A 14071-nucleotide genomic window follows, 5' to 3' on the forward strand; every position below is an offset into this window, starting at 1 on the left:
GTGTGGGCCATCCATCTGTCAGGTGTGGGCAAGCATCTGTGTGGGCCATCCATCTGTCAGGTGAGGGCTAGGGCTTACTCCTTGAGGAATCACTGGCTGTTTGACAAAGTCAACAAAGAAACGCCATTGGATCTTGTTAGCCACAGCACATGAGACTTGATTGTCAGGGTCAGTGTGTGAGATTCCCTCAGCTAGGGAAACAGATGGAAGAACGGGCCACCGTGGGGTGCATAGGGTTGAGCCTTTCTCAGAAGTTTAGAATGACTGTGGGATACTAAATGTCTTAAGGAAGTTTTAAACTTGGAAGGAAGGGCCAGCCAGACTGGCTTAGGTTATGTTGACTAATGGCACCTCAGGCTGGAGACTTACTAGAGGTTAGTCCGCCGTGTTTTGTCCTTTCGCGTGGTGCCAGTGTTCCGAGTACTGTAAGAGGGACAGACAGGGAGGTGGGGGTTTAGACTTGATGGTCCTCGTGTGGCTTGAAAAACAAGTCTCCTTATTTCCTGTGACATTTGTTTACTGGAAAGGAATGTCCTGCTCTCTGAGTCCCTTGTCCCGACTCCTAGTTCAGTCCTTCTTTTCCTCATCCCTCATTTGGCATCTGAACTTGGACGCTACAGCATGAAGCAACCCCGGTTGCTGAGTTGGGACCTCCAAATGCCCTGGGTCTCCCTGAACTATTCCCACACTGCCAGTGGCTCCTAGCATGCCTCCTAGTGGAAGGCAAAGGCAGGCCGATTTCTGTGGGTTCAAGGCCAGCTAGAGCAATATAGTGAGACCATGTCTGGAAAAACAAACAAATAAATACAATAAAATAAAAAATAAATTCACATTTCCCTGCTGAGACTCAGGCTTCTTTTGGGCTATAAGCCAGACACTGAATCAGAGTTCTGCACTTGCTTCTAATGTTAGAAGGCTGTATTTTACTTCCTGTGAGGGATATGCTGGTTTTGTGGTACAAATCTTAAGAGGGTCCTTCCTATTGTATAGCATTTGTTTCCAGAGGAGCGTCTCTACTTGAGATGCTTGAGGGCGGGAGGACTGTGCTCTGAGGCGGGAGTCAGGCTGGACAGTCAGTGCCGGATCCGCCTCCCTCCCTCAGCGAGGCTAAGGCACTGCAGCTGTTCTGAGCACTCCCCACTCAGTCTCATGAAAGAAGCTTTAAGGCTTGCTTATAATCTACACGTTTTTGTAAGTGTTCACTACACGCTCATCCAAGAGTCTTCTTTAATGTGGACCAACTTAGTTACCCACCTGTTGTAAAATTAGATTAGAATTCCGGTGCGAACAACACAAATTACTTTTCTTGTGACTGCTAGAGGGAGAGCAAAAGTAAAATTCACAGCTAAAGAGACAGACATGGCTTAGCAATGATCCATTTAAAAGGGAAAACAGTACTACCGCCCAGCGCGGGCAGCCAGTGTTGGTATTCTAGGTGTAATATGGACGGTCTCCGGTCAGGCTTCCGCATCCAAGAGGTCGTTACGAAGTTTGAGTCATGTTTTTTTAATATATTAGTCCAATCATATTTTTCTCTCTTTTCTTTGTAATCTTAGTTAGCCTTTTCTGGGAGATATATTTACCATTGAATGATGTCCCTTTGTCCTTAGTTATTTTGATTCCTTAGTAAATTGTCACAGTTTTCTTTTCATAGGCGGTCTGTTATATAATGAGTACTAAACCCTGATCCTGTCTTTTACAAAGAATTTCAAATAAATAACTTTCAATAGATGCTTTGTGGAATTAATACGAAGAGGGAACAATTAGAAACAAAGATGAAGACAAGAGAGGTGTCAGGACTTTTGCTGACCCACAGCTGCTAACATTGGAAGCATTTGCACCCCCTGCCTTCTTCCAGTACTGTAATTAGCTCAGGGTCACGGTGCCACTGTTCTACACGCAGCCTCTCTCCTGCCAGCTACCCCCAGCTACCCCAGCTATCTCAGCTACTCCAGCTAACTCAGCTATCCCGCTACTCCAGCTACCTCAGCTACTCCAGCAACCCTGCTACCTCAGCTACCCCAGCTAACTCAGCTACTCCTGCTAACTCAGCTATCCTGCTACCCCAGTTAACCCAGCTACCTCGCTACTCCAGCTAACCCAGTTACCTCAGCTACTTCAGCTAACTCAGCTACCTCAGCTACTCCAGCTACCTCAGCTCCCTCAGCTACTCCAGCTACCTCAGCTCCCTCAGCTACTCCAGCTAACCCAATTACCCCAGCTACTCCAGCTAACTTAGCTACCTTAGCTACTCCAGCTAACCCAGCTACTCCGCTACCTCTGCTACTCCAGCTAACCCAGCTACTCCGCTACCTCTGCTACTCCAGCTAACCCAGCTATCCCACTACCCCAGCTAACCCAGCTACTCCAGCTAACCCAGCTATCCTGCTACCCCAGCTAACCCAGCTTCTTCACTGTACTGAAACCATGGCGCTCATCCCTTATGTGGTAGAGCAGGAGAGACACCCAGTGGTAGAACTTCTTGCTGATTTTGGTTCTCTGTCTGGTGGCCCCAACATGAGGAGTTTAATCTATTGGTTTGCCATTTTTCCTGGGATATCTGTCTCCTGGTTTGCTTTTCCAAAATGACTTATTGGATAATAAAAGTATTTTCTTCATTAATTGGCATTTACTCAAATGGGAAGCTGGAGCAGTCTCAGGATTCTCATCGGAATGGGAGCAAATGCGGCTCCGCCCACAGACCCAGTAGAGAGCTCTGTGCATTCACCCCATATTGCACCCTGGTGTTTGGTAGAGTACAACAGCCCGGTTCTCAGGGACTCCTGTGAATTCACTACAGCTCCATGTCAGCGAGCCCACAGCCATGGTACAGCCAGCCACAGATGAACAGTATCGGGTGAAAATCGGGCAGTATTCTCTAAAGAGTAGAGTGTAATAGCAGCTTACACAGCATTTATGTTGTATTGGGTGTTGAAGATAATCTACCGTTGATTTGGAGTTGTATAGCAGGATATGCATTGGATTTTATACATAAATACCATGCATTTTGTTTAAAGGAGTTCTGATGTCTAAGGGGTTCCTGGGACCCGTCTCCCTTGCATTGAAAAGAAAGACTAAGTTAATTAATCCCTTAAACTCGAAACTATGAAATTCCCAGGCTTCTGACTTGAAGTTTATTAGAATTTTATTTTATTTTTTTATTTTTTTATTTTTTGAAATTTCACAGATGAAAACTCAAGTCTCAGTCTGCTTATCGTGAGGTCATGTGGGCACTTCAGGAGACCAGTGGCAGAGGGCACATCATGGCGCCTTGTGTAGTGTAGCGCCTGCTTTCTTACTGAGTACTTACCTGTGCTAGCCAGTCTCCTTCACTCATAGTCTCTGCTCACTCAGAGACTGTGTGTGACTCTGGCCTGGTCCAAGGTTAGTGCCTTCTAGCCTCAGCTCTCATGCTCACCTTTCACGTTTAGCCATTTGAGTTCTAACGGACAATATGGTTCATCTAACTTTTCTTGGCCACTTAGACTGGTGGTTAATTGTTTGTTGTCAAAGTTCTTTGCCAAAATGGAATTCAAGGTAACTGAACGTGCCAAAACTCTGACCCCCACACGTTAAGTTACATGAGACTCACACCTTAGGGCTTTCCAAAGCAGCCTTCGTGGCTTTACCGTTCGGTTTCTGATTCCGTGGTCTGAATCAGACCCAGGAGTTTCCATCACAAGTTATCTGGTTGTGTTGTTGCTCAGGGACCACACTTGGAGAGGCATGGTCAAGGCTAAACTACTGGTGACATAGATGTTGCTGACATTCTCAGGACACACATGCTTAGCAAGGTGTCTGACTGAACATGGAAGCCACAGCTGGCTGCTCTCTCGAGCACTTCTGAGTTTACAGTGAGTCCTCATCCTGCCTTGAGGGACTTTGTAGTTTCACAAATTGACTTTACCTAGGTTATTTTAAGTGTCTTCTTATAGGTAAAACTTGGACCCAAGGCGTGAGTGGAGGTGTGTGCGTGTTAGTAGTTCCCATCTCTCTTCCTTACAAGAGCAAATGTGTTCAAGCACTAGAAGTGGATGAGAAGCAGATGGAAAGCCAGCCGCTTGTCAGGTTCCTGTTTTACTGAAGCCAGTCCCCTTTCTTCTCTTCCAGGGCTCCACGAGTTCTTTTTCCTCCTCGTCCTTGTGTACTTTGTGACTGCGTGCATCTATGCACAGTCACTGTGGCAGGCTATGAAGAAGGGAGGGCCCATGCACACCATCTTAAAGGTCCTTACCACTGCACTGCTGCTGCAAGCTGCCTCAGCCTTAGCAAACTACATCCACTTCTCCAGGTAAGCCAGCCCAGTGCTCATCACGCAGCTAACTCATCCTAATTAGGCCACAATAGTATGCTTCTTTGACTATGAGCATTTTTTCACATTGGTAATTTACACCAATGTTCTCCTTCAATTACTCAGGTACTCCAGAGATGGAATCGGGGTACCTCTCATGGGCAGTCTGGCAGAAGGTATGTTTCTGAGTATGTTTTCAAAGATAGGTTTACCATCTTGTTTTTCTTCTTAAAAGAAAAAATGAATCAAACAAATGAACAAAGAAAAAAAAACCTTTATTTTCAGCTAGTGTTGTAGCTCAGTAGTAGAGTACTTGACTAGCATTGAATGAGGACCTGGGTTTGATCTCCAGCAGTGTAAAGTATGATGATGGTGATGATGGTGATGGTAATGATTGTGATGAGGATAGTGGTGATAATGAAATTAATATTTTTGCTGTGGTATAGTTTTTCTGCTTGAGTTTATCCAGAACTAAGCTTAACTGAAATAAGACTGTAGATTTAGTTCTCAGGTCATGTTTTGCCACACCCACTCCAGTGGAGCTGAGGGACCCCGACTGGGTCGACCCAAGGCAGTGTCTGATCTTATTAATGGCTAGTGTGTATGGCTTCCTTCTTCATTGTTTATTACCCACACACTCCCCCAGTTTGTCCTCAATAAAGAAAGAGCAGGGAGGCTTTGGTAATCCCCAGTTTGCAGGGTTGGTACTCAGAGAGCCTCGACGCATTCCAGAGCTCAGTCAGCTTGTGAGCTTCGGATCCCAGCTTTCCAGTCGCATTGCATAGGCTCTTCTCTGTTGTAGGTCTCTTTTCTCTTAGACTGACTTTCTCGGTTTCTGACCTAAGGCTAGTGCACGGATAATTAAGCTGACCTCACATCTCTATTCTTATATTTATAAGAGAAATTCTTAGTAAGTAATTTTTAAAATTGCTTAAAGGTCTTATAATCGTGACATTTTAAAAAGAACTTGAGAGTGAAATCAGGTCTTGTGCTCTTCTTTATACTCAGAAACTAAGGTTTGGGCTCCGGAGCCATGCTAGATCACCTGTCCTGTCTTCCCGCAGCTCCGGAGCCATGCTAGATCACCTGTCCCATCTTCCCGCGGCTCCAGAGCCATGCTAGATCACCTGTCCATCTTCCCGCGGCTCCGGAGCCATGCTAGATCACCTGTCCGTCTTCCCGTGGCTCCGGAGCCATGCTAGATCACCTGTCCCATCTTCCCGTGGCTCCAGAGCCATGCTAGATCACCTGTCCCATCTTCCCGCGGCTCCGGAGCCATGCTAGATCACCTGTCCTGTCTTCCCGCGGTTCTGGAGCCATGCTAGATCACCTGTCCCATCTTCCCGTGGCTCCAGAGCCATGCTAGATCACCTGTCCATCTTCCCGCGGCTCCGGAGCCATGCTAAATCACCTGTCCTGTCTTCCCGCGGTTCTGGAGCCATGCTAAATCACCTGTCCGTCTTCCCGTGGCTCCAGAGCCATGCTAGATCACCTGTCCCATCTTCCCGCGGCTCCGGAGCCATGCTAGATCACCTGTCCCGTCTTCCCGCGGCTCCAGAGCCATGCTAGATCACCTGTCCCATCTTCCCGCGGCTCCAGAGCCATGCTAGATCACCTGTCCCGTCTTCCCGCGGTTCTGGAGCCATGCTAGATCACCTGTCCCATCTTCCCGCGGCTCCTGAGCCATGCTAGATCACCTGTCCGTCTTTCCGCGGCTCCAGAGCCATGCTAGATCACCTGTCCCATCTTCCTGCGGTTCCAGAGCCATGCTAGATCACCTGTCCCGTCTTGGCACGGTCCCTGGAGTCTCGCCGTGCTGTAGCAGGCGGTCTCTCCACAGCACTCATTCATCTTCCGCAGACTCCTTCAGCTAGATCTCATCATCCATGTTCACTAAGGAACTGGAGGAGCCTTTGTTAGCTTGTGGCATGAACAGGAGGTAGTTGTCCTTAGTGAATACTGTCTATGGGTATTCAGTGGGATCATGGCTAAAGCAGCCCAGAGTTGCAGAGATGACTTAGGCAGCTGGGGAAACTGGCATCTGAGGAGGCAGGGCACACGACCCAGACCTTAGCAGAGACTTCAAAACCAAGGGTCGGTGAGGATTTAGTGAGGAGGTGTCGGGTGCCTGACTGTGTTCCCATCAGGTCTGGGAATGGAAGCGCTTTTGTCTGCAGCAAGGGCTCTACCTGAGCTACATCCCTTGGCACTGGAGAGTGGGGTGTGCTTGGTGACTGTCCTTGAGCTCACTGAGTGTGGTAGGCTGCCCTCAATCCTACACTCCTAACCCTGTGACTGTGAGCCTAAGCTGGCTCTCCGCAGTAGCTATTGTTCTCATGCAGTAGCTGATGCTGCCAAGGATTGCTAATTCTTCCAGCACACAGTCGGCTGCTTAAGTGGTTACACCAAGAAAGCAGAGTTGTGTGATCTGTGTCTTTTGTCTATGACTATTATCTATATTTATATCTAATGCACATTTATGAACTATAAATGTATTTATAGGTAGAATAGCAGCTGCAGTGAGCACGGCTTTCCCATCAGTATGGCAGTCTACCACTATAACCCGGAGTAGAAGGAAGGACCCAGAACGTGAGGGGATTTCCCCCATATTTGTGTTGGCTACTTAAAGCTCATACAGGAATTCCTTCAGCCCGTGTCTTCGTGTTGTTAACTGACTATATTTGTGAAATGTTTAATGAAATTAATTGGCATCAACTTAAACATTTGTGGTGAAAGAAAAATGTGCTTGATCTGACAGTCTGTGTAATTCAAGTGTAGTAAGAACTTATTATGTGCATTCGCCCTCATACGTACATCAGCATACATTCATACACTTGCCCTGAGGAGACAGCAGACATCAGTTTGCCCCTGATAGACAGAACACCAACAACACAGGAAAATAATTCCATCCAAGTCTGGGTTGGTGAACCAGTGACTAGTTAGGATAGCCTGGGGTATTACAAGCAGCTATGCCACTGAGGAAAATGCCCCACTCCCAACAACTGTTGACCATACAGAGGACGGCGCAGGTAGTGTGAGCCTCCTCTCACCGCCACGATAGGGTACAGAGGACGGCGTGAGTAGTGTGAGCCTCCTCTCACCCGCCATGATGGGGTACAGAGGACGGCGCGGGTAGTGTGAGCCTCCTCTCACCGCCACGATGGGAAGGTAGTGGACTTAGTCTAGTGCAAGTCTCCTGTGGATAGCCAGAACTGCCGAGAGTTCTGGGAGGCAGGGCAAGGCCTGCGTTGTGTCCAGAAAAGAGTGTGCATGTGCAGTGCCCTTTCATGTAGATGACAGAGCAGGAGGACGTCCGTCCAGATACATGTGACGTGTGCAAATTGTGATGTGCAACTCAAAAACAAACATTATACTCCAGCAATTTTCCTCTCTGTACCAGGAATCTCTCTTACTCCAAAGCAGTGAAAGTATAAAGTGTGTAGGTGGCGGTTTATTAAACTGTGACTTAACAGACACTATGATGGAAAAGCAGTAGCTTCATTGTAAGCAAGCTTATGTTTTAAGGTAAATATTTGTTTGTTTCTGTGTGTTGTACTCTGCACACAGGTGGCTTGTCAGATTCTTTTATGGTTGAGCTCTCCTGCAGTGCACGTGCCGGCCACCTGGTGGCACATGGCGCCAGTTCATGCAGCTCTTCCTCTGTCACTAGGTTTCTGTCATATGTCGTGATGGCTGTGAAATTTCAGTTTTACACAGTACTACCCCCTACTACAGCTTATCCAGCAAACCTCATTAGCAACCACAAAAAGGATACTGATATTTCTACATTGCAAAAATTATATTTAAAGTTTATTTTTGTCAAAGTTGTACATAGCAATAAGAATTTTAAACAGAAGGAAAATACAGCTTTAAGGTTGGACATATATATATATATATGTGATATATATTATGTAGCCATGTATCTACATTTTTAAGTGATAACATTGACCTTATTTTAGTTATTTTTGTAACTAATTACAAATTTTATGCCAAGTAATTAATGTTTTAGAATTATTACACAATAATCCTTTCGGAGGCAGAGGCAGGTGGATTTCTGAGTTTGAGGCTAGCCTGGTTTATAGAGTGAGTTCCAGGACAGCCAGGACTACACAGAGAAACCCTGTCTTGAAAAGTCAAAAAAAAAAAAAGAACCAAAAAACAAAACAAAATAATCTTATTTAACTTACTTATTTTATCTTGTGCTTTAAAAAACTATCTTTCTTTTGTTTAAAAAGGGCTATTCTCATCTCAATGAAAAATGTCCCAAGTTCTGTGAATCATGGCACTTTCTTGACTTTGCTTTTCATTTCCCTTTAGTTTTTGACATTGCCTCCCAAATTCAGATGCTGTACCTGCTTCTGAGCCTGTGCATGGGCTGGACCATAGTCCGAATGAAGAAGCCGCAAAGCAGGCCACTCCAGTGGGACTCCACCCCTGCGTCCACCGGCATTGCAGTGTTCATTGTCATCACACAGGTGAGCCGATGCTCAGCTTCTACTGCCAGCACCCAAGTGTGTGCCGCAGGGCGTCACCTGGGCCCGGAGGAACTTGGAGGTATGGACGTTAAACTGCAGGTGTACTAATCCCCTAGCCTGGGCGCTGGCAGGCGTACGTCGCAGGGTTCGCAGTGCACACCTACTGCTTCCTAAAGTCATTCCCTACTTTTCCTGTTTTCCTAAATCTTCTTTAGAAAGATGTTAGCATTTCTCAGTGTGGAGAGACAGCCTAACAGTAAGGAGCACTGGCTGCTTCACCAGAGGACGCAGGTTCAATTCCCAGCACCGCATGCTGGCCCCAGCCACCTGAACTCCAGTCCCAGAGGATCAGACACCTTTTTCTGACCTCAGCAGGCAATAAACCACATGTATGGTATAAAATAAATTTAAAAGCAACATAAAAATTTTTAACAATCATGTACATTCTCATTTCTTCAAGCACAGCTCTCCTAAAAGTTGTAAGTAAGCAAGTTACATTAAGACAAATATGCAGAGAATCCTAAACATTTGTCATCATGTCATGGAAGTTTAGTTCATTGTCTCAAATAACTAACTGGTAGTTACCCTGAGGGGCTGAAGCTGTGTCACACATATCTGCTCTCCTCAGCGACGGCAGGCAAACCATGCTGATGACACAGGCCATCTGTGAGTACATAACCACATACATGTCTGCTCGTGCAGTCACAGTAGCTTTTGTCTATGTAGAACAGTGCAAATGTGCAAACTGATGCAGAGCATGGCACTTCTTTGCTGAAATATTCAAGGTTAGAAGTGTAGTTAAAAAACCAAATAGGTAAAGCTTAATCTTAGAGAGGAATAGTGCTTTTAGTAATAGCACTGTGTGTGTGTGTGTGTGTGTGTGTGTGTGTGTTGTGGGTTTGGGAGAGGCATGAGTATATGAGCAAGGGTATATGAACGTGTGTGTTTGTGTGTGCTCGTTTGTGTGTATAAGATCATAGGCAGCTTTTGTTATTTTGGATTGTGGATATAGAACTTGCTCCTTACTCCTATTGACAGTTAATGGTTGCTAGAGCAGGGGTTGTTACTTGATTCGGTGATGTAGCCATTGACAGGCTGTCGTCCATGGTCTCCTAGCCATGTAAGCAACCCTGATTAATGCCTACCCTCCCCAATAGGAAAGCCATACAGGTGTGGTGAGGAGCACTGGAGAGAAGGGGTTCAGTGGGAGAGAGTTAGACAGTGTGCTCTGGGGAGGAGGGCGAGAGGCTGTGATACCCCCTGAAGGCCAAAGAACTGGATTCTTGTTGTTTTAAGATGAGGCTAATATAGACCGGGCTGGCCTGAAATTCGCAGAGATCTGCCTGCACCTTCCCATTGCTGGGATAAAGTACATGAGTCACCATACCCAGCCAAAGAATTGATTTACTGAATTTTATTTACCAAAGGTATTTGGAAGTGACTAAAGACTCAGTTTTGAATACTAAGTTTACATAGAAAACCTTAAAGTATATTTGATGGTAAAAAAAAAGATTAAGTGAGCCAGGCGTGGTGGCGCACGCCTTTAATCCCAGCACTTGGGAGGCAGAGGCAGGCAGATTTCTGAGTTCGAGGCCAGCCTGGTCTACAGAGTGAGTTCCAGGACAGCCAGGGCTATACAGAGAAACCCTGTCTTGAAAAAGAAAAAAAAAAAAAGATTAAGTGATTTAAGTAGTTGGTGTTTAGTAGGGACAGAGGGAACATGGGCAGCAATACATGCAACAGCATAAAGAAAACGTGCTCCACTTTGTACTGTCACAGTAAGAAGATGGGGTATGTCCTGTGCCTCAGGGCTCATGCAATATAAAACATGTGGTTTAGGCTGACGAGATGGCTTGTCATGCAAACAGAACGTCCTGAGTTCAGTCCCCACATAAAGACAGAAGGAAGGAGCCCGCAAAGTTGTCCTCTGGCCTCTACATGCATGGTGTGGCACATCCTTGTGCATGCATACAAACTAACACTCATGGTAAAATAAAATGTAAATAAATAGACAAAAGTGTGTTTGCCTAGGGCAGTTACCAGGAGAAATGAAGTTTAGCATCAACAGCTCTGACTTGATACATTATGTTAGAGAAGATTCTGGGACGTTTGCAAGTGGTCTGAAGTTGAACATGGTGAGTCGTGCCCCTATTGCCAGATCTCAGGAGGTAGAGGTGAAAGATGGCTGAATGTTTGAGGCCAGCTTGGTCTTCCGAATGAGGCCTAGGGTAGGCAGGGATACATATCAAGACTCTTGAAAAACCAAGCGGGTTAGCCTTGAGATGGTAACGTGGGCTTAGAGGAAAGTGTCCGCATCTATTCTTAGAGAAGATGGACCTGTCCTGTTTCACTGTTTGACTCTGTTCCTTAGGATTGTGAGAACAAGGAACAGGAGTGCACTGTTAGAGCCTTTACAGTCAGGCAGGCGTTTGCATCCCTCAGAGTGTTAGCTAACGTAAAGGGGGGTGCTTACCAAAGAGGTGAAAACACTGTTGATTGTAAATAGGCTTGTTTTTTATCTCATTATTATTATTATTCACAGAGCATTTTGCTACTTTGGGAGCAGTTTGAAGACACTGGTCACCACAGCTCACATTCGCACCACAGCTTAGCCGGGGTCTTGCTGATCATCTTACGAATTTGCCTAGCGCTGTCGCTGGGCTGTGGGCTCTATCAGATCATCGTGATGGAGAGGAGCACACTCAAGAGAGAGTTCTACATCACGTTTGCCAAAGTACGAGCCTGGCAGGCCCTGCTTGCTTCTGCTTTCTGTGTGCCGAGCACTGTGTGAAGCCCCTTGTCCCTTAGCTAACCCTGATGACCTGCGTGAGGTGGCTATGAAGCCGCTTTACAGAGCCTGCGGAAGTGTTCTCATGCAGTGTTGGCTGGAACTGTGTTCTCATGCAGTGTTGGCTGGAACTGTGTTCTCATGCAGTGTTGGCTGCCCGCCCTCATCATGCCTTTTCCTTAGCAGTAGTGACTTTCATTTTTTGTTGTGGGATTTTAAAAAAGTGTTTGTCACCAGCCATCAACTGTGTGAGCTGTTACTCTTGGAGTTCCAGTGTTCTGTGACAAGCATGAGGAGGCATCTTTCCGGTTAAGAGGGTGTGCAGCCCAGGGTTGGCACACGTGCTGCGTGGGTGTCCACATGGCGCTGCGGGTGGATCGGATTCTCTCAAGTGCTGTAGAGTCAGGCAGAGTGTCTGAGTTTCTCTTAGTTCTCACCGCTTCCTCAGAGCGGGTGCCACCAGCCCCAGTGGCTCTGTGCTAGGGAGGTGAGTGCGTGCCTTCCTACTGCATTCCCTCTTTTCTATGAGTAGGAACAACACACTGAACACTTGTCTTTCATAGTCCTCAATCTTGAAAGTGCCTCAAGCTTTATAAACTTGTTTCACGTTTAATTTTGGAGAGATACATTGCCACACTCCATGGCAGCATAGAGGAAGGAACCAGAAAGCACAGTGTGAAACCTCCCTTTCTTCTCGCCCTTTCTTGCCTGTTTCTCCTTTGCAAAGCCTTTCAAACATGTGACCCGTGAGCCAGCTCGGATAGCTTTACTGAATTTATTTCGTATGGACATGTAAACATGGCTTTGTGATTTTCTTTTTGCAAAAATAGTATCCGTTTATAACAGATTTGCAAATGTAGTGTAAATACTCTAAAAATTGATAATTTGGTTATGGAAAAGAAGAGTTAATGTCAGAGCAAAAATAAATTTCTACATTTTACTTCAAGTTTACTCTGAGGTGCAGTTGGGGTTAGTCAGGACCTAAGAGAGAGCATTACGATTTTTATTCTATACATATATGTGTTTTGCCTTTGTGTATGTATATGTATATGTATGCATGCACACACACACACACACACACACCACGTCAGATCCCCTGGAACTAGAATTAAGGAAGTTGTGAGCTGCCGTATGGGTGCTGGGAACTAAATATGGGTCTTCTGTAAGAACAGCAAACCCTCTTACCCACTGACCATCTGTCCTCCCGAGGCCCTAAGTATATTAGTAACAGGATCTCTGTAGCCCAGGCTACCCTCTGCAGTGGGCCTGCTCTAAGCCTGCTCTAGAAGGCTGCGGTGTGTGCCACCGTGACCTGTGGTGTGTGGGGTTTGTCTTTAATCTGGTGCCTTCTAAGGGACATGGTTCTTACTTTGTTTGTTTCTTCCAGGGCTGCATCCTGTGGTTCTTATGCCAGCCAGCACTCGCATGCATTGCTGTCGCTTTTAATGACTACCAAAGAGATAAGGTCAGTCATTGTCGGCAGGAAAGTGGCCGTGAGTGTTTAAAACACAGTTCAAGTAGGAGATACCTACTTAGCCATTCAGAAGTTTCTTGAGTTCTTTAAAATTCTTTAAAAAATATTAACATTGTTAAATTAGAAGTTATAAACACTGAAAAAAAGCTTAATAATTAGTTTGTAAGCAAAATGTTAGAAGTTTTTTGTTGGTCTGTTAGCTTTTGAAACAGTATCAGACTATATAGCCCTGGGCCTCAAATGTAGTACAGTTGATCCTCCTGCCTCTGCCTTTCAAGTGTTAGGATTACAAGCACATGCTACCACACCCAGTCTAGAAATAGCTTTTATGAGTCATAGCAATTTCAGAATTATGTTTTATGAATGAAATTAGAGGCTGTGTAATGGATTTTATAAAAAATGGTTGTAACAGCCAAGACAGAGAAGTCCTGTTGCTTTATCAGACTGCCGAGTAGAGGCGGCGGCTGGCTCATAGGTAATGCCTGCCTGCCTTCAGTGCACAGTGGCAGCGTGGCTGGCTCATAGATAATGCCTGCCTGCCTTCAGTGCACAGTGGCAGCGTGGCTGGCTCATAGGTAATGCCTGCCTGCCTTCAGTGCACAGTGGCAGCGTGGCTGGCTCATAGGTAATGCCTGCCTGCCTTCAGCGCACAGAGTGGCAGCGTGGCTGGCTCATAGGTAATACCTGCCTGCCTTCAGCAGACGGGAAGTGGCAGCGTGGCCTACAGAAGTAGAGTCGGCATTGTCTACATAGGAGCATGCTTTGCTGCTAGTCTGTATTAGCCAAATGCCTGATTTTTCTTGTTATCAAAACTGTCTGTAATGTGCACATCCATGGGAGACAAGGTACTTCTCTGTCTTACTTTGCTTGGCATCTGCAAATTAAGCATCAAAGGGATTTTACCCTTGAACAGTCAAAAGTTTAACTGTGAAATATGTTTCATGAATTGAACCTGTGGTGAAAGGCGCAGGAGGATAGGCTGGGTGCACATCCCAGAATGGATTCGTGGTACGCGAAAGGCGCAGGAGGGTAGGCTGGGTGCA

General features: G+C 46.0%; 1 protein-coding gene across 2 annotated transcripts in view; it reads left to right on the forward strand.

Moving 5' to 3' along the window:
• The window catches only part of Gpr180 (G protein-coupled receptor 180), a 27734-nt gene that overhangs the window by 12167 nt on the left and 1496 nt on the right, over positions 1-14071 (forward strand). For both annotated transcript variants that reach the window (XM_031361622.1, XM_031361623.1), the window contains exons 4-8: positions 4111-4291; positions 4418-4467; positions 8609-8766; positions 11309-11500; positions 12942-13019. In XM_031361622.1, coding sequence (XP_031217482.1) covers positions 4111-4291; positions 4418-4467; positions 8609-8766; positions 11309-11500; positions 12942-13019 — 659 coding nt within the window. The remainder of the gene's footprint in view (positions 1-4110; positions 4292-4417; positions 4468-8608; positions 8767-11308; positions 11501-12941; positions 13020-14071) is intronic.

Source organism: Mastomys coucha, unplaced genomic scaffold (assembly GCF_008632895.1).
Source record: "Mastomys coucha isolate ucsf_1 unplaced genomic scaffold, UCSF_Mcou_1 pScaffold9, whole genome shotgun sequence".
NCBI lineage: Eukaryota > Metazoa > Chordata > Mammalia > Rodentia > Muridae > Mastomys > Mastomys coucha.